The sequence below is a fragment of the Caenorhabditis elegans genome, chromosome I (genome assembly GCF_000002985.6).
Source record: "Caenorhabditis elegans chromosome I".
NCBI lineage: Eukaryota > Metazoa > Nematoda > Chromadorea > Rhabditida > Rhabditidae > Caenorhabditis > Caenorhabditis elegans.
Genome location: NC_003279.8, coordinates 12,958,479 through 12,970,238, shown reverse-complemented (window position 1 = coordinate 12,970,238; position 11,760 = coordinate 12,958,479). Strand labels below are relative to the sequence as shown.

The 11,760-nt window shown below is 39.0% G+C and overlaps 6 protein-coding genes across 6 annotated transcripts; 5 read left to right on the top strand and 1 right to left on the bottom strand.

Moving 5' to 3' along the window:
- Positions 1 to 3: 3 nt before the first annotated feature.
- On the bottom strand, positions 4 to 1,293 carry eif-6 (Eukaryotic translation initiation factor 6). The gene is made up of 3 exons (NM_060871.9): positions 1,007 to 1,293; positions 850 to 957; positions 4 to 576 (listed from the first exon to the last, which is right to left on the bottom strand). Exons 1-3 carry the CDS (start codon positions 1,277 to 1,279, stop codon positions 217 to 219), a joined length of 741 nt encoding a protein of 246 aa, NP_493272.1. The 5' UTR covers positions 1,280 to 1,293; the 3' UTR covers positions 4 to 216.
- A 665-nt stretch (positions 1,294 to 1,958) lies between these two features.
- On the top strand, positions 1,959 to 3,023 carry pbs-2 (Proteasome subunit beta). The gene is made up of 2 exons (NM_060870.4): positions 1,959 to 2,538; positions 2,597 to 3,023. Exons 1-2 carry the CDS (start codon positions 1,960 to 1,962, stop codon positions 2,849 to 2,851), a joined length of 834 nt encoding a protein of 277 aa, NP_493271.1. The 5' UTR covers position 1,959; the 3' UTR covers positions 2,852 to 3,023.
- Positions 3,024 to 3,967: 944 nt separating this feature from the next.
- On the top strand, positions 3,968 to 5,565 carry tba-2 (Tubulin alpha-2 chain). Its single transcript, NM_001025879.7, has 3 exons — positions 3,968 to 4,668; positions 4,719 to 5,239; positions 5,293 to 5,565. The coding sequence occupies exons 1-3, from the start codon at positions 3,976 to 3,978 to the stop codon at positions 5,423 to 5,425; spliced, it is 1,347 nt and encodes a 448-aa protein (NP_001021050.1). The 5' UTR covers positions 3,968 to 3,975; the 3' UTR covers positions 5,426 to 5,565.
- A 94-nt stretch (positions 5,566 to 5,659) lies between these two features.
- On the top strand, positions 5,660 to 8,197 carry C47B2.2 (Phosphoribosyltransferase domain-containing protein). Its single transcript, NM_001265103.4, has 4 exons — positions 5,660 to 5,835; positions 6,423 to 6,664; positions 7,191 to 7,272; positions 7,584 to 8,197. Exons 1-4 carry the CDS (start codon positions 5,669 to 5,671, stop codon positions 7,786 to 7,788), a joined length of 696 nt encoding a protein of 231 aa, NP_001252032.1. The 5' UTR covers positions 5,660 to 5,668; the 3' UTR covers positions 7,789 to 8,197.
- A 422-nt stretch (positions 8,198 to 8,619) lies between these two features.
- fbxa-140 (F-box domain-containing protein) lies at positions 8,620 to 9,926 on the top strand. The gene is made up of 4 exons (NM_001375234.3): positions 8,620 to 8,690; positions 8,747 to 8,830; positions 8,885 to 9,557; positions 9,607 to 9,926. Exons 2-4 carry the CDS (start codon positions 8,778 to 8,780, stop codon positions 9,865 to 9,867), a joined length of 987 nt encoding a protein of 328 aa, NP_001361875.1. The 5' UTR covers positions 8,620 to 8,690; positions 8,747 to 8,777; the 3' UTR covers positions 9,868 to 9,926.
- Positions 9,927 to 10,306: 380 nt separating this feature from the next.
- fbxa-101 (DUF38 domain-containing protein) lies at positions 10,307 to 11,599 on the top strand. Its single transcript, NM_060865.6, has 4 exons — positions 10,307 to 10,378; positions 10,434 to 10,517; positions 10,575 to 11,256; positions 11,304 to 11,599. Exons 1-4 carry the CDS (start codon positions 10,320 to 10,322, stop codon positions 11,505 to 11,507), a joined length of 1,029 nt encoding a protein of 342 aa, NP_493266.1. The 5' UTR covers positions 10,307 to 10,319; the 3' UTR covers positions 11,508 to 11,599.
- Positions 11,600 to 11,760: the final 161 nt, after the last annotated feature.

The window sequence follows — 11,760 nt, the reverse complement described above, 5'->3', positions numbered from 1 at the left end:
TCAAGCGAAAATTAAATTTATAGCGTGTAAAAAGTACTTTTAAAAGTGAAATTCAAGGTATAAATTTGTGAGGATTTGACATCAAAGAAGGAATTAAGAGAGAAAAATTCGAATTTTTCAGGGGTTTTTTCATTGACAACAAAAAACGGGGAAACCAACAACAAAAAAGGTGGGAAAACAATGAATGGTAGATCAAAAAAATAGTGAGAAAAAAGATTAGAGCATGCTCTCAATCAGAGTATCTCTGAGCTGATTGCTGATGCTTGTCGGAGCTCCTTGCTCGCCGAGCTTGAAGATCGATTCGACGACGGACAGTTCGGTAGAAGTGGAGTCGAGTCCACAAAATGCGACCCAATCGTTGACGACCATACCGGCTCCGATGAGCTCGGATCCTCGGTTGCATGTTCCGGCGACGACTGGGATTTGAAGGAGAGCGGCGATTTCTCGTTGGGTCTCTGGTGGAGTACGGGCGGCCACGAGGCAACCGTTAGAGCTGAGAATGCAGTAGCTGCCGACGAGCGAGTTTTGGGCGAGACTGACACGGAATACTTCCACTTTGAGCACTTCGACGAGCGCCTGAAAGAGAAAATTTAGGAATTTTTGTAGTTTGTAGTGTGAACATTGTTAATTTCAGTATGTTAAGCCAAGCATTTGAATCAAAAATTAATAAGAAAGTTATGAAAATTGTCCGTTTCCGACTAAAGTTTGGGTCTTTTTCGAACTTTTGAACAAAAAATAAATATCATTTTCAGAACAATCGAACATTTTTCGACGATTCTTTACTAACTTTCGATTAAAAAAGTGGGAATATCACACTGAAAGTCGCAGTTCTGTAGGATTTCTCCTTACCTGCTCAGTTTCTGCGCTAATTTCTGCGTGAACAATAGCGACGTGGTCGTTACAAGCGATAACATTTCCCAAAGCGGAAAGACGCTCGTCAACTCTGCGAATTGCGACCTGAAAATTCAAATTTTAAATATTTATTCTCAATTTCCTGCCCGCATACCTCATCTGGAAGCGAGTTTCTCAAGTGTTGAAGCTCCTGATCAGTCGTGGCGTTTGGTACGAGAAGTCCGTGACGATTTCCGACTGTAAGTCTTCCGACAATTCTGGTCGAGGCGATCGACGTGTGCACGACTGGGATGAGATCGCTGAGCTCGGCCTCCAAAATACTGTAAAAGTTCTGAGTGCCACCGACGCCGACGAGGCAGTAGCTGTTGGTGAGGGTGCAGAACACACCGACATCGTTCGATCCTTCGTAATCGACGCGGAGAGCCATTTTCAACCGGGAAACTGGAATTTTTTTTGAAAATTAATTGATTTAATATCGAGAAAATAGTAAAAATTGATTGGAAAAACGAGAAAGAATGGGTGTTAGCAAGACAAATACAAACTACAAATGGGCGGAGCTTCGAAATGTTGTGCAATATTGAATAACAGGGAATTTTCATTTTCTATAGGCAGTTTTATATGAAATTACTTAAAAATGAACGAAAAATTCAATTTTTGAATTTTAAAACTCAAAAAGTCAATGAAAAACTTAAGATTAAAAGTTTTAGGCAGAGATTTTCAATTGAAAAATAAAATAAAATTAACGGAAATTTTTTGGTGCAAACACGCTCCACGGAACTCTACAAATTTGCGTTATTTCGGAGTGTCGTTGCGATGACTTTGAAAAATCTTTTTGTCAGCATTCCAACATTTTTCGAAGTTTTCCACCATTTTTCCTGCTTTTCTAGCGTATTTTTGATTAAAAATTTGTAGAAATTAAGTGGAAGTTCGCTATTGAATAGGTTATCTGCAGAAAATCACTTGTGAGACAGCAGAAATCAGGGAAATCGAAGTTTTTCGTTAATCAGTTTTTTCTAGATGGTTTTCCGTATTTTTCCTGTCATTTTTATTGTTTTTTTTTCTCAAAATGTTTTGTGAGATCTTTTCAAATACAACATTAATTCCAGAATGGCCACCGCTGACGTCAAATCCACCGTCCCACACATGGACATGGACCGTGGAGGCGCGTTCGACTTCTCCAACTGCATTCGTAATCAGGCAATGTGCAAGATGGGCGGAAAGGCTCCAAAGCTCACCAGTACCGGAACCACCATCGTCGCCGTTGCCTTCAAGGGCGGACTTGTGATGGGAGCTGATTCCCGTGCCACCGCCGGAAATATCATCGCCGATAAGCATTGCGAGAAGGTTCACAAGCTCACTGAGTCGATCTATGCCTGCGGAGCCGGAACCGCCGCCGATCTCGATCAAGTCACAAAGATGCTCTCTGGAAATCTCCGTCTTCTGGAATTAAACACCGGGCGCAAGGCTCGTGTGATCACCGCTCTTCGTCAAGCTAAGCAGCATCTTTTCAACTATCAAGGATACATCGGAGCCTACTTGCTCATTGGAGGAGTCGATCCAACTGGCCCACATCTTTATATGTGCTCCGCCAACGGAACTACAATGGCCTTCCCATTCACAGCTCAAGGATCTGGATCATATGCAGCTATCACTATTTTGGAGCGTGATTTTAAGGTTGATATGACGGTAAGTAGTCTATTTTTGAATTCCAATGCGCTAAAAATACTATAATTATATTTTTCAGAAAGATGAAGCCGAGAAGCTTGTCCAACGCGCCCTGGAAGCCGGTATGCACGGTGACAACGCCTCAGGAAACAGTTTGAATCTTGTGATCATCGAGCCAAGCGAGACCGTCTTCAAGGGGCCAATTGTGCCAGAATTCTGCAAGCGACCAGAGCCCAACGACCTCGTCTACAAATTCCAGGCCGGAGCCACCAAGGTGCTGAAACACAAGACCTACAAGTACGACGTCGTCGAGTCCATGGATATCACTCACTAAATTGCGGTCTTCTGTCGATGTGTGTATTCTTTCCCCCAATTATTTATTTTTTTTCGATTTTCCATCCGTTTCGGTGTCGTCGGTGATTACTTTTTTCGGTATTTTCGTATCCGCCGGCAGTTCTTATCACATTTGTTTTATAAATTCCGAATATAAACTGTCTATTTTCCTTAAAACTGGTATTGTTTGTTGTCTTAATTTGGACTGAAAGCCGGAAAAATGACTTGAAAAACGCTTTCAAGTGTTTTTCCCAATAGTAAAAGTTACTCTCCGGGTTTTAAAAGGAAAAAACTGCGAAATGAATAGATTTTCCAGATCTGAATTGAAAACTTTCTGCGAAAAACTAATTTCCACCTGAATTCTTCTCAAAAGTCAAGAGAGAAGAGTCAAAACTCACAAGAAAAAAATAATCCGATTTGAATTGCCGCGCAGAGAGTTAGATGTGCAGGTCATATAGCAAACACGCTCCACCCACCAATCATTGGCGCGAAACATTTTTTTGTATCTTGTTCTGACTCATTTCCCTGCCTTCCCCGTCGTAATCAGTGTCGTTTTTCCGAAAAATTCCAAATTTTATCATTATTTTATCAGTTTTCCATAGTTTACCCTCATTCGGCCGTGTTCCGGCCCTTTCAAAAATGTTTGTTTTCACGTAAAATCGAATTTTGAAGACGTGAAGCTTCTTCAAGTTGAAATTCAACATTTTCAAATCATTTTGCGATTTCACAAGACGGTTTTCTGCTGCATCTTCCTTGATTAATCTCCGAAAGCACGTATGTTTCAAAATGACTCAAAGTAATCCCATTGGGAATTGCGAAATTCCCATTGTTATTCTCTGGGTCTCTTACAACGGGGTTTTGGCTCCCTTGCAGTCCACTCCTTTGCACTCATTTCAATCCGCTCTCCACTGGCGCCCCGCTATTTCGTCATCATTTTTTTGCAATCGATGACTTGTCCACCGCGGTGTCCGATGTTGGGCTATGTTGAGAGAGCGCGCGCGCTCGTGCGTTCTCGGCCCTATTTGGGCTCACTTTCGTCTCTGCTCTCACCGCAATCGTTTCGTTCTCATATAACAATTGTCTTTCTCTTTTAAAACTTTATAATTTTCTTTTTCAGAAAAGAAAATGCGTGAGGTCATCTCTATCCACGTCGGACAAGCCGGAGTCCAAATCGGAAACGCCTGCTGGGAGCTCTACTGCCTCGAGCACGGAATCCAGCCCGATGGAACCATGCCAACTCAATCAACGAACGAGGGAGAGTCGTTCACCACTTTCTTCTCAGACACCGGATCCGGCCGTTACGTTCCAAGATCCATCTTCGTCGATCTCGAGCCAACTGTCGTTGACGAGATTCGCACTGGAACCTACAAGAAGCTCTTCCATCCAGAGCAGATGATCACCGGAAAGGAAGACGCCGCTAACAACTACGCTCGTGGACACTACACCGTCGGAAAGGAGCTCATCGACACCGTCCTCGACAGGATCCGTCGTCTCGCTGATAACTGCAGTGGACTCCAAGGATTCTTCGTCTTCCACTCCTTCGGAGGAGGTACCGGATCCGGATTCACTTCGCTTCTTATGGAACGTCTTTCCGTCGACTACGGAAAGAAGTCCAAGCTCGAGTTCTCCATCTACCCAGCTCCACAGGTCTCAACCGCCGTCGTTGAGCCATACAACTCGATCCTCACCACCCATACCACCTTGGAGCACTCCGACTGCGCCTTCATGGTCGATAACGAGGCCATCTACGACATCTGCCGCAGAAACTTGGATGTTGAGCGACCAAGCTACACCAACCTCAACAGAATCATCTCCCAGGTTTGTTGAGCTCAATTTGATTGTTGTATTCTAATGTTCTCTTTTTACAGGTTGTCTCCTCAATCACTGCTTCCTTGAGATTCGATGGAGCCCTCAACGTTGATCTCAACGAGTTCCAGACCAACTTGGTGCCATACCCAAGAATTCACTTCCCATTGGCCGCCTACACTCCACTCATCTCTGCTGAGAAGGCCTACCACGAGGCTCTGTCCGTCAGCGACATCACCAATAGCTGCTTCGAGCCGGCTAACCAGATGGTCAAGTGTGATCCACGTCACGGAAAGTACATGGCTGTGTGCCTCTTGTACAGAGGAGACGTCGTTCCAAAGGACGTTAACACCGCCATCGCTGCAATCAAGACCAAGAGAACCATCCAATTCGTCGATTGGTGCCCAACCGGATTCAAGGTCGGAATCAACTACCAGCCACCAACTGTTGTGCCAGGAGGTGATCTTGCCAAGGTGCCACGCGCCGTCTGCATGCTCTCCAACACTACCGCCATCGCTGAGGCCTGGTCTCGTCTCGACTACAAGTTCGACTTGATGTACGCCAAGCGTGCCTTCGTCCACTGGTATGTTGCCCGTTAAACTATACTTTTCAAATATTCAATGTGTTTCTTTTCAGGTACGTCGGAGAAGGTATGGAGGAAGGAGAGTTCACCGAGGCTCGTGAGGACTTGGCTGCTCTCGAGAAGGACTACGAAGAGGTCGGAGCTGACTCCAACGAGGGAGGAGAAGAGGAGGGAGAGGAGTACTAGATGCTCCCACAATCAACTGCCTGGCGATTGACTTTTAATTTATTACTGCAGTTCGATCGTCATAAACAATGTATTATGAAGTATTTTATTTATATAATGTTTTTTGTTAAAAAGAGAAAGAATGAAAGTCGGAACACTTTACGTTTATACCGAGTTGAGTGCCGCAGAGCAAACATGTACAAGCCGACAGTATTTGAGCAGCAGACGCTTGTTCTGCTCATCGATCAGTATTAGATTACAGAAATGGCTGGGCATGTGAATGGAACATGTGCTCCAGTGATTCCAAAGGTTGGTGATGAGGAAGACGGTGTCGGGCAGTTGGTGGCAAATCTGAAAGAGAAGGGAACAAATTTTGTTCTTTTGAAGAAGACTCCACAGATACTTGAATTGCAGACAATTTTGAAAGATAGGTATGAAGTTTGACTGGGAATAGACTGAAGCCTCAAACATTTTATGGGTGAAAATTTAAAGAAAGGGGCTGAAAACTCATATTTCCAAGCTCTTTTTCCAGATTTTGCGGAAAAATTAACGATTTTCGGTATTTTTGCCGGAAAAACTTGTTGATTTTAAATAAACTCCTTTTTTGCCTTAAAAAGCGATTTTCTTGGAATTTAGATTTTAAAAATCCGTTAATTCACAAATTTTCGGGTCAGAAACGGCATTTTAAGCGATTTTGCCAGTAAATTAGGAGAAAAATAGAAAACGTTTTCATTTTTTGGCCTTTTTGCCGTGAAATTAACTGAAATTTTGATTAAAAAACGTTTTTTTTTGTTAGAAAACATGAATATATTTATTTATATAAATGAATTTTTCAAGGATTTTCTCGGATTTTGAGTCAAAATTCCGATATTTTCATAAATTTCCGGGTCCGAAACGGTATTTTTCGTGATTTCCTCGCAATTTTAGAAGTTTTCCTTGTAAAAATTGGTTGAGGCTCAGAGAATCTTGTAGTTTGTAGTTTGTAGCCCCATAGCCTCAACCATCTTCCAATTTCCAGATCAACAAATCACTCGGATTTCGTATTCAACGCGGATCGTCTGATGCGGCTTGTAATTGAAGAATGTCTCAATCATCTTCCATTCACTGAGCACACAGTTACCACACCAACAGGCTTCAAATATGAAGGAATTCAATTTAATCGTGGAAATTGTGGAGTATCGTTGTGTAGAAGTGGAGAGGCGATGGAAGTTTCATTGAGACAGTGTTGTCGGTGTATTCGAATTGGAAAAATTCTGATTGGTACGGGAAATTGAGGATATCGAGAGGAATTTGGGAAATTTCCTAGAAAAGGCGAAGAAAATTGAGAAATATAGAAGAAAATGGCGAAAAATCACCAAAATCATTGCGATTTTCATCAATTTCTCCCTGAAATTACCTGGAATCTCTTATAAATGCAGATTTCTGCTTGAAAAATGGAAAAATCTGGTGAATATCCAGTTTTTATAGATTTTCTCCTGAATACCCCTCAAAATCTGTGAAAAGTCTGACTTTTCCTTCAAAAATACCTCTAATTCGTAGAGAAACTCGTTTTTTCAGCCGAAAAATGTTTTTTTTTTTAAATCTGTAATAAATATGTACTGTTCTTATGGTAAAATTCCTGAAAAATATATTAAAAATATATATAATAGTAAAATTTGCGTTTTTACCCAGAAAAGTGGTAGAAATCGTGAGTTTTACTGAGTTTGTCGAAAACTGGCGATACTTTTTTAAAAGAAAAACCTCAAAACTCGCAAAATTTCCAATTTTCATCCACTTTTTGTTACAGGCGACGAACAAAAAGTGCTCTACGCCAGGCTTCTTCCGGATATCACGTCGCGTCGAGTTCTACTGCTCTACCCAACGATAGGGTACGCTCAGAGACTACAAACTACAAAAAATATCTGGCCGAAATAAATTTGATTGAAAAATCTGAGAAAAAAAACACAAAATTTAATGTCAAAAAATCGATTTTCCCGGCGAAAAATCGTAAAATTCAATAATTTGTTTGACGTAGAAACTTTAAAAATGTCGATCACTAAAACTTCCCCAGAAGGCGAAAAATTGTCTAAAAAATTGAGTTTTTTTTTGTGCAAAAAAAATCTTTTTTTGAAATTTTTTTAACTGAAGAAACATTTAAATTTAAAAAATCACATTTTTATCAAAATTTCCAATTTTTCAGATCTGGGACGACAGTTTGCAAGGCAATTGAAGTCCTAAAAGAGGCACGTGTCCCAGATGAGAATATCTACTTGGTTTCCCTATTCATCTCACCGACTGGACTCAAGAATATAACCAGAAAGTACCCGTATATCACTGTCGTCGCCTCCGATATCACATCTCTCTATCCAAATCATTTCTCAACCAGCTATTTTGGTGCTGTCTAGACTAGTTTTGTGTAGTTTGTAGCCTTTTGACACTACAAACTACATCGTTTCCGTTTCAAATGCAGTATTTTTATTCACTTTTCTCACTTGATCATCTCTTCATTTCTCGTTATTGGTTTGTAGTTTGTAGTTATTGTAGTCTTCTTTTTTACTTTTTCACTGTTGATTTCCCCTATTTTTTTTTGACAAAATGTTCATTGAATTTCCGCATAACTAAATTCTTTTGTGTTGTTTTCGGTTCATTAAACATTATTTTAAGATGCAATGACTACGGTAGTCATTTTCTGAGTACATGGTGTGCGTACAGGGCGCTATATTTTACGCGCAAAGTTGAGAGTGAGATTTTTCCTCATTTTTTGGATTTTCACTGCAAATTTAAGAAATTTTACGAAAATAAACGTTTTATTTCAAATTCTATTTGCTACTTTGCATGCAAATTGTTTTTTTTTCATTATATTCTGAAAATAAAATAAGTTAAAATTAGCCGTTTCAAAAAAAGTTTCCGAAACTACGGTAGTTCTCGGAGTACGCAACTTGCGTACCGGGCATCTCATTTGACGCACAGAATTCCTAGTTTATTGTTTTTGGATTTTCAAAATTTCAAACATAGTTTTTGCATTTTTCCTGTCGTTTTTGTGATTTTTATTTGTGAAAATTTATTAGACAGAAAAGAAATTTTCAGTTTTCACGAAATTTACTGGAAAATTTGTTATTTTACCGTTAGGTAACGTATTTTACAAAGATATTTCACTTTATCCGTATTTTCTTATTGTTTTCTTCACTTCAAACGATTGAAAACTGAATCAATCAAATAAATTTCCTATTTTTCAGGTAATTTGTCAAAATGACTGGCTCATCTCGTGGAATTGTCGAAATGACAAAGAAACTGGATCGATTAAATTGTTAGTGTTAAAATGAAATTTGCATCGGATTCAGTTTAAAATTTGCTTATTTTCAGATCGAAGAAAAGACCACTTACGCTTTTAAGCATGCCAGTTGATGTTATGGAGAAAGTTATGAAGAAAGTGGATCCATACGATTGGTATCAAATTTTGAATGTTAGGCAAATGTTAAAAAAAAACCAAATGAGTTTCAGGATTTCCGTCCGCAATTCCAATCGAAATCTTCGAGATTTCGTCGACAGCCAGCACCTCAAATTGGACATTGATGTTTCTATTGAGGGCACTTTTCACACCATTGATATCAATGGAAATCAATCCTTCGGACCTTTCCATCCGGTCGTGGCTGATGATGAAAGAAGAACCATCTACAATAAAAGACTACAGTTTGCTCTCAGAAAATTGTTCGTGGTTATGAAGCTTCCAAGTGCCCAAATTGAAGAGTTCAAACTGGATTTTGACTTTATGGGAAGAGGAAGTGACGAATTTGAAGATATCTACGATATTGGTTCCAGAAGAGTTAGTTTTAAAAATAAACTGTTGAGTGCAAGCCTGAGAACAATCGATAAGGAGTTTGGAGAGTTTCACTGTTTCCAAGCGAAATCAGTTTCTCTGAGTGGACTAAAGGAACCTCGAACTGTGCTCATTCTCAAATCTTTCAAGTCTGGAACTCTCGAGAACATTGAAATCATTAATTCCTACAAGTTCTACTTCAGTTGGCAGCTGACGCTTTCGGAGCAGTGGAAGAATGCGAAAAAACTGAAAACTGGACTTTCCACTGATCGCTACACCGGAATTCGAGTTGCTGAACTGTTCGCATTTTCAAATATCGAATTCACAACTGTAGTATTGTCATCTGATTTGAAAGTGGTATAGAAATTCTTAATTATTGATTAATTAATTTTAGATTTTTTTTCAGTTGGTTGATTCGTCTGCAAAGCTGGAAACTTGTCTCAGCAGGAACACGTATGACAGCGAGGATGACAGCGATGAAGATAGTGATGAAGACAGCGATGATGAGGACAATAGTGGAGTGTTAACGGTGTCAAAAGAAGTGCTCAAAGTGTTCGATCCGAACTTTGTTGGCTATAACGGAACAATCAATTACAAAGCAAATGGATTCGAATATCTCATTGAAGTCACTGAATTCGAAACTAAAATTGTGAAGAAAATCGAATAATCTTCTCATTTTTCAAAATTTGCTTTTGTTTTACTAGTCACATGAATTCTTATTTTGTTACTTTTTTTGTTTTGAAACTGATTAAACCAATAATTTGGGTTACGGCTGAATGTTACCTTCCGTTTAATATTTTGTAATCTTCCCAGTTTTTCTATATTTTAAAAGGAATTCTCGAATAGTTAACAAAGATCCTTTTCCAAACTACGGTAACTCTCAGAGTACGCAGTATGCGTACCGGGCATCTCATTTGACGCACAAAAATTCTAAATTTTTTTTTGAATTTTCAAATGTGGTTTATGCGTTTTTCTAACCAATTTTTTGTGATTTTTCCCCTGAAAATGATTTAAAATAAGTAAAATAACCTGTTTTTGTAAAAATTAATTTCGTTTTTACACATTGAACGTGATTTTCTATATTTACTCAAATTAATTTTTTTCAGGTAATTCGTCGACATGACTAGCCAAAGAGCAGAAATTGGTGAAACGACGGACAAGCAGAATTCCATGAAATTGTTAGTTATTTAGGCTACAATAATTTCAAATAACTTTTTTAAAACACATTTTCAGATCGAAGACAAGCTCGCCGACGCTTTTTGACTTGCCTCTGAATATTATGAAGAAAATTGTGAAGAAACTGCATCCATACGATTGGTAAGATCAAATAAATAAAAATTATATTTTTAGAAAGTATAATAAAAATATTTTCAGGATTTCCGTTCGCAATTCCAATGGAAATCTTCGAAGCTTCATCGACACCTTGAAACTGGATTTGGACATTGATATTTTTATTGAGGGCCATAGGTACACCATTGTTCTCAATGGAAAATCATTTCGTTATCGGTATAGATTTGTGCCTTATGATGAAATAAGCAACGCTCGCAATGAACCTTTCCATCCGGTCGTGGCTGATGATGAAAGAAGAACCATCTACAATAAAGGACTACAGTTTGCTCTCAGAAAATTGTTCAATGTCATGAAGCTTCCAAAAGCTCAGATTGAGAAGTTCAGTCTAGATTTCGACTCAATTGGAGGATATGAAGACTATGTCCACAATGAACGGTTGAGGTCAAGCCTGAGAACAATCGATATGGAGTTTGGAGATGCTCACTGTTTCCGAGCGAAATCAGTTTCTCTGAGTGGATTCAAGAAACCACGAGCTGCGCTAATTCTCAGTTCTTTCGATGCTGGAACACTTGTGAAATTTGAGATTATGCGTTGCATCTTCAACGATATTCGTCCACTAACTTGCTTGGAACAGTTTAAAAATGCAAAACAATTGCGAACTGATCTTAACATTTGCTCCGTCTTTGGATTTACTGTGTCGGATCTTCTTGGATTTTCAAGTATTGAATTCACCAGTCCAGAGGTATCGCCAAATGATCTGAAAGAGGTATAGCAATAATCAATTTTTAGTTGATTTAATTAAAATTCTTTCAGTTGGTAAATTCGTCTACAAAGCTGGAAACTTGTGTCGTCAGCAAGCAATTAGATGATAGTGAATCAATTGCAGAAGAAATGCTCCAAGAGTTTGATCCTACCTTCGCTGGCAAAACCGGAACCATCAATTACAAGGCAAATGGATTTGAATATGTCATTGAAGTCACTGAAGAGCGAGTGAAAATTGAGAAGAAACTCGGCTGATTATTTAATTTTAATTTTTGTTTTTTGGTTTTTCAAAAATTGTTGTTTAATTTATTGTTGTTCATCTCGTTCTCATGAATTTGCTTTTGTCATTTTTCTTTGATCAACACTGGAAGGCTAATAGACTACAAACTAGACATTTTATAAGCCTAAGCCAAGAAAGTACATTGAAAAAACGTCGCTTCCGGTAAAGAAAATAAATCAACCGAAAGCGAAACTTGACTTTTTTTTGAAAATTATTTATGGAAAGTTC

What these genes read in the sequence shown, in the direction of transcription:
- pbs-2 (NM_060870.4), top strand. Translation starts at nt 1,960, where the DNA reads ATGGCCACCGCTGACGTCAAATCCACCGTCCCACACATGGACATGGAC. An exon ending in ATTTTAAGGTTGATATGACG is followed by an intron (nt 2,539 to 2,596) that starts GTAAGTAGTCTA and finishes TATATTTTTCAG; the next exon opens with AAAGATGAAGCCGAGAAGCT.
- fbxa-101 (NM_060865.6), top strand. Translation starts at nt 10,320, where the DNA reads ATGACTAGCCAAAGAGCAGAAATTGGTGAAACGACGGACAAGCAGAAT. An exon ending in AAGCAGAATTCCATGAAATT is followed by an intron (nt 10,379 to 10,433) that starts GTTAGTTATTTA and finishes ACACATTTTCAG; the next exon opens with ATCGAAGACAAGCTCGCCGA. An exon ending in AAACTGCATCCATACGATTG is followed by an intron (nt 10,518 to 10,574) that starts GTAAGATCAAAT and finishes AAATATTTTCAG; the next exon opens with GATTTCCGTTCGCAATTCCA.
- C47B2.2 (NM_001265103.4), top strand. Translation starts at nt 5,669, where the DNA reads ATGGCTGGGCATGTGAATGGAACATGTGCTCCAGTGATTCCAAAGGTT. An exon ending in AATTGGAAAAATTCTGATTG is followed by an intron (nt 6,665 to 7,190) that starts GTACGGGAAATT and finishes TTTTTGTTACAG; the next exon opens with GCGACGAACAAAAAGTGCTC. An exon ending in CTGCTCTACCCAACGATAGG is followed by an intron (nt 7,273 to 7,583) that starts GTACGCTCAGAG and finishes CCAATTTTTCAG; the next exon opens with ATCTGGGACGACAGTTTGCA.
- tba-2 (NM_001025879.7), top strand. Translation starts at nt 3,976, where the DNA reads ATGCGTGAGGTCATCTCTATCCACGTCGGACAAGCCGGAGTCCAAATC. An exon ending in TCAACAGAATCATCTCCCAG is followed by an intron (nt 4,669 to 4,718) that starts GTTTGTTGAGCT and finishes CTCTTTTTACAG; the next exon opens with GTTGTCTCCTCAATCACTGC. An exon ending in AAGCGTGCCTTCGTCCACTG is followed by an intron (nt 5,240 to 5,292) that starts GTATGTTGCCCG and finishes GTTTCTTTTCAG; the next exon opens with GTACGTCGGAGAAGGTATGG.
- fbxa-140 (NM_001375234.3), top strand. Translation starts at nt 8,778, where the DNA reads ATGCCAGTTGATGTTATGGAGAAAGTTATGAAGAAAGTGGATCCATAC. An exon ending in AAAGTGGATCCATACGATTG is followed by an intron (nt 8,831 to 8,884) that starts GTATCAAATTTT and finishes AATGAGTTTCAG; the next exon opens with GATTTCCGTCCGCAATTCCA. An exon ending in TGTCATCTGATTTGAAAGTG is followed by an intron (nt 9,558 to 9,606) that starts GTATAGAAATTC and finishes ATTTTTTTTCAG; the next exon opens with TTGGTTGATTCGTCTGCAAA.
- eif-6 (NM_060871.9), bottom strand. Translation starts at nt 1,279, where the DNA reads ATGGCTCTCCGCGTCGATTACGAAGGATCGAACGATGTCGGTGTGTTC. An exon ending in GAAACTCGCTTCCAGATGAG is followed by an intron (nt 958 to 1,006) that starts GTATGCGGGCAG and finishes TTGAATTTTCAG; the next exon opens with GTCGCAATTCGCAGAGTTGA. An exon ending in TTAGCGCAGAAACTGAGCAG is followed by an intron (nt 577 to 849) that starts GTAAGGAGAAAT and finishes TTTCTCTTTCAG; the next exon opens with GCGCTCGTCGAAGTGCTCAA.